At 34.4% G+C, this 4,976-nt stretch overlaps 1 protein-coding gene across 1 annotated transcript; it reads right to left on the bottom strand.

Annotated features, from left to right (window-relative positions):
- Positions 1-3,638: 3,638 nt before the first annotated feature.
- LOC108573452 lies at positions 3,639-4,685 on the bottom strand. The gene is made up of 5 exons (XM_017935906.1): positions 4,607-4,685; positions 4,389-4,503; positions 4,187-4,268; positions 3,918-4,104; positions 3,639-3,852 (listed from the first exon to the last, which is right to left on the bottom strand). The coding sequence occupies exons 2-5, from the start codon at positions 4,452-4,454 to the stop codon at positions 3,639-3,641; spliced, it is 549 nt and encodes a 182-aa protein (XP_017791395.1). The 5' UTR covers positions 4,455-4,503; positions 4,607-4,685.
- Positions 4,686-4,976: the final 291 nt, after the last annotated feature.

Below are 4,976 nucleotides of genomic sequence, written 5' to 3'. Positions count from 1 at the left end.
TGTATACAAAAGCTTCATGCAAGCTAAACACAATCTCCTCCTCAACAGGTTGTTAATTTCTCTCTGTAAGATTCCACGACGGTGGGCTTCATTAAAAATTGAGCCGGCCAGAATATCAGAGAGAAGAATAAATTTAACACGTATGAGCCATTAATTAGCGGTCCAATTGCCGATATTCTTGTTGTACAAGGGGAAGGTTACGTACGCAGCGTCTGCTCCGCGAAAAAGAAACCATTCATAAGTACACCGATTTGTTTGCCTTGTGCTTGCATAAAAAACTGGCAGCACTAGTGCGTAAAATATGTATAATACATTTTCATTGGTACGGCAGAACTTGACCATATATCTACGTAAAAATTTCCATAATTCATATAGATTAACAGCGTGCAACAGCGTACCGCGCGATGCCAGTTTCGATAAAATGCGGTCAGCAGAAAAAAATATCACGCGAAATGTAAGAAATATATCTTGGAACATGGTACTATTTAGACAAGGTCCTGGGTCAGTCCTTGGACCGCCTAAAATCTTCTGAAATTAAAAGGACTGACCTCATACTACTCCGAAGTCCTGGAATCTGGAGGATTATGATCACATGAACCTCAAACTTTGGGTCCTATGATTCTAGGGTCCCAGACTTTGAGGTTTCTAACATTGAGATGGGTCCTATGACTCTAGGGTCCCAGACTTTGAGGTTTTACAAATTTGACGTGGGTCCTATGACTCTAGAGTCACAGACTTTGAGGTTTCTAACTTTGAGATGAGTCCTATGACTCTGGAGTCACAGACTTTGAGGTTTCTAACTTTGAGATGAGTCCTATGACTCTGGAGTCCCAGACTTTGAGGTTTTATGAATTTTACATGGGTCCTATGACTTTAGGGTCCCAGACTTTGAGGTTTTTGACTTTGAGATGGGTCCTATGACTCTAGGGTCCCAGACTTTGAGATTTTTGACTTTGAGATGGGTCCTATGACTCTAGAGTCCTAGACTTTGAGGTTTTACGAATTTGACGTGGGCCCTATGACTCTAGGGTCCCAGACTTTGAGGTTTCTGTCTTTGAAATGTGTCCTATCACTCTAGGGTCCCAGACTTTGAGGTTTCTAACTTTGAAGTGGGTCCTATGACCCTAGAGTTCCAGACTTTGAGATTTTATGACCTCATAGTGAATCCTTTGACTCTAAAGTTCCAAACTCTGATGTGTTACAATCTCGAGATAGGTCCCATGATTTTTAGGTTCGAAATCTCGAGGTTTTACGACCTTGGAGTAAATTTCACGACTCTACCATTCCAGACCTCGAGATTTTGCGATCCTATAGTCGTTAATAATCATAATACTCTTTATAATCTTGATAAAACTATAAATGTATATTTGCAGTAAAGCGTTTTACAGACTTAACGCCCACTATTACCGAATAATTTTCTCTCATCCATTACGATAAACTTAATAATTGCTAAAACTTATGTAAATCATTGTACATCAAGTTTTCGGCTAGTTTACCAGACGGAAATTGCTTGAAAAGGAATTCTCTTGGTGAAGTAGAGGGAGGTAGTCACGGTAGGAACTTGGTAAGAGAAACAATTAACTCTGCACGAACACATTTACAGCTGCCGAGTTTCGCGAGCAATGAACTCATGGGAAGTGCTCGTACCGCGCCAAGATGCTACTATGAACAACTGCAATTTCATTGCTACGAACGTTAACAGCTACAAAGTCCAATCTGTGCATCTGTTACTCTTGTATTTCTTTGAATTAATAAAGTCAATGGAATTTATCGTTTCATATACCCTTTCTTACGGTGTAATTTAAGTAAAATCGTTCGTATCAAGTTCATATTCTACTTGCAATTCATTTCCATACACATAAACGTTCGATAAACCTTGTAAAATATTTCTTTTCATATTTTCCACCAACTTTAATATATTATATTGTTTAAAATACGTTTATTAACCGTTTATCACGATTTTTACCAAGAAAAAAACATTGTCAAAGATGAAAGATTATTTAAAAGAAAATTTAGATTTGAACTAACAGACAAGATATACGTAGTTGTCAAACGAAATTTCTAGCCGTTTGTAATGGTGGACGTTTATTGAAATTTAGGGATCCCCCTTCGTATGCTAATGCTCTGTTCTTTCTACGCATCTCTGCTCATTGTATGCAGACTAAAAGTGCGCCTATGCGACGCGTAAAGTAAAGACACATTATACGAAGAAAACAAGATACACAAGGTAATGATAATATGTTTCAAGCTTGAATACACAGTTGAACGAACGAATAATTGCTTTTAACGATCGTAATATTGAATTGATAATTAATTACAAACGAATTAATAAATGAAAGTGTTAATTTAAACAGATCAAGATACTGAGAAATTTCTTTTCGAAAGAATTTCTATCCACACATACATACGTACACCTGGGAAATATACTTCGTCAAGGAATTCGCGAACAATGTGCAATAAGGTGGTGTACACACGTAGCTTGAGGAATTTTTCAAAGAATTTTTCTAGGCACGCACAATGTGCAGCAGATCGGCCAGGTAAGATACAACGAGTGGGAATACAGAAGAGAAGCCTCTATAACGGTATAAAATATAGTCGAACTGTTGCTCGCAGAAAACAAGAAATGGAGCACGCGGTCTTTTTCCCCCGAGGACGATCTAGATTACGGAATAAACCGCGCATTACGAAGGGGACCGCATTTCCTCGGGATATCTGTGTGTACGCTTGCTACAAGACAAGATTTCCATACGACTTTATTTCAGAAACCTGTTCTTCTATTTGTACAATCCCAGTGCACGGTGTAACGTTTCCATAGGGTCTACGCTATGAAAAAAGTTCGAAAAGTAAATATACAAACGTAATTTCACATCAAAATCAAGAATTCGAAAGATATTCCGAAAAGTGTTTTTAACGTTTGAAGTAGATGAAAACCTGATTGAATGTTCGATTGAACTTGTAAACGCGCCACTTTTACACAATAATACACGCTATATTACGTAAATTACACCAAGAATACACTTGCATGGATACTTCAATCTCATTAACTGAAGAATTGTATTTGCAAATCAAGAAATACTGACACAACAAACTACCGTCATTTTGCCAATTTGAAATTTTCGCACGGCACCATTAGCAATGTCTCGAGGCTTAAGTAATATCCTGAAGTGACAGCAGCGGATATTACCTACTGCAGCTTTGTACAAAATAGACATTGCAAGGTTTACCGATGTACAGTTGAGAAACACTATTTGAATAATGTCCTTAACAATAATTGCGTTGGTCACGAAGCAGGTGAACATTGTTTACGATGTCTCTCGATACAATCACTAAACCAATTAATCCAACTTGGTTATATTATTAAATTTTAATCAAATGTCATTAGTCAAATGTCTAGGAACTAATTAAGCCCTATTCTCTTTATTAATTTCGTTAAATATTCAATGATTTTATATATTCAAATAATCAATGGATTTTAACTTACATACTGTAAATATTTAATATATTTGGCTTCCATAATTTAATATATATAAAATTCTTGATTACATAATTGCATAAAACTTTGAAAGATTAAATCAATATTTAATAATGCATAAAAAATAATCTATAACATACTCAAAACATGTATACATAACAATGAATTACAATATCTGGCACTGACAACGGAAGCAATCACTAGTACATCCATAAGATTTCATAAATTTGAGTTCTGGAGAAGATTGTGCAGGTCCTAAGTTCAAAGAATCCTCGCTCTCATCACTCAGCTCTTCAATGCTAAATGTGTCAGTAAGATCTTGTTTGTGCTTTGAAGATTCTTTTAATTTAGTTGTTGGAAAAAGAGTCATTTCACCTTCACTGAAAACACATAGAGATGCACGGTACTAAAAATTATTATATATATTATATAAGTTTCTAGCTACCTTTCACTGTCACTATGCCAATATTCAACAAGAGGAAGATGTTCTTTATTTTTATTTGGTACAGGAAGTCTTTGAATTGATATCAAACCAGCAGTACTACTACCACCCCCAGATCCCTTATCATATTTTGGCAACTTTACATAATCTGAATTACGTTGAATACGTTTAGCTTGTTCAATTCGAGCCTCTATCCAAAATGAAAGATATATAAACAAAATTATAAGCATTATTATATCTGTAGGCAATAAAATAATAATTAACAATAATACCAAGCTTTCTTTGCAACTGTTTAGTAGTAGAATTATGTTGTGATGTTTGTGTCTGATTGCTGCTACAACTACTATCACTTCCCTAAAATAAAGAAAAGTACAATGATGTGTCCTTTTGTTGTATGTTTTCACTCAAATTAATCATAACATCTTCACTGTAATTTAAGAAATGCATAATGCGGGGAACTACATATGTATTTACCAGAAAAAGCCTTTCATCTTCTATATTAGTAGTTTTTGGGTCACTGTCAATCCCGCTATCTTCCATCACAAAACAAAAATTTATACTAAACTAAAGACTAATTCCCTCAACTCATCTGTAATAAAATGTAAGACTTTTTCACTGACTGTCAAAATCTTATTATTCGTAACCACATACAAATATAACAACATTTCATTAGATGAGCAATAATATAATACCTCTTATGACTCAAATATTTAACAGCAATGCACAGATTCCTTTTTTAATTTATACACTGTCATGTTTTATATACAGGTACTTTGAACAGGTACTTTAAAAATAATTATTTATTCTGAAATATAATATTAATTACATATGATACATATTTTGTTATGTAAAATCATGCTTAATAAAACACAATTAGGAGGTTTTTACTCACAAGAATTTATAAGCTTCTCTGACTTATCTACAAGTAGGAAGCATGCTTACATTATCATGGTATGTTCCATTATTGATTTTCTTTCATCTATATAACCACACAAAATACCTTAAAATTGTTATCCTTATATAAAAAAAATACTTTAATATGATTAAATGAATACTATACCT

The sequence above is a fragment of the Habropoda laboriosa genome, unplaced genomic scaffold (genome assembly GCF_001263275.1).
Source record: "Habropoda laboriosa isolate 0110345459 unplaced genomic scaffold, ASM126327v1 scaffold92, whole genome shotgun sequence".
Classification (NCBI taxonomy): domain Eukaryota; kingdom Metazoa; phylum Arthropoda; class Insecta; order Hymenoptera; family Apidae; genus Habropoda; species Habropoda laboriosa.
Note: the sequence above shows the minus strand (reverse complement) of the source record. Positions and strands in the feature narration are given on the sequence as shown.

Excerpts from the sequence above, each read along its gene's own strand:
- LOC108573452 (XM_017935906.1), bottom strand. The coding sequence starts at position 4,454 with ATGGAAGATAGCGGGATTGACAGTGACCCAAAAACTACTAATATAGAA. Across the intron at positions 4,269-4,388 it reads AAGATGAAAGGCTTTTTCTG|GGAAGTGATAGTAGTTGTAG; the intron begins GTAAATACATAT and ends TCTTTATTTTAG. Across the intron at positions 3,853-3,917 it reads TGGCATAGTGACAGTGAAAG|TGAAGGTGAAATGACTCTTT; the intron begins GTAGCTAGAAAC and ends ATGTGTTTTCAG.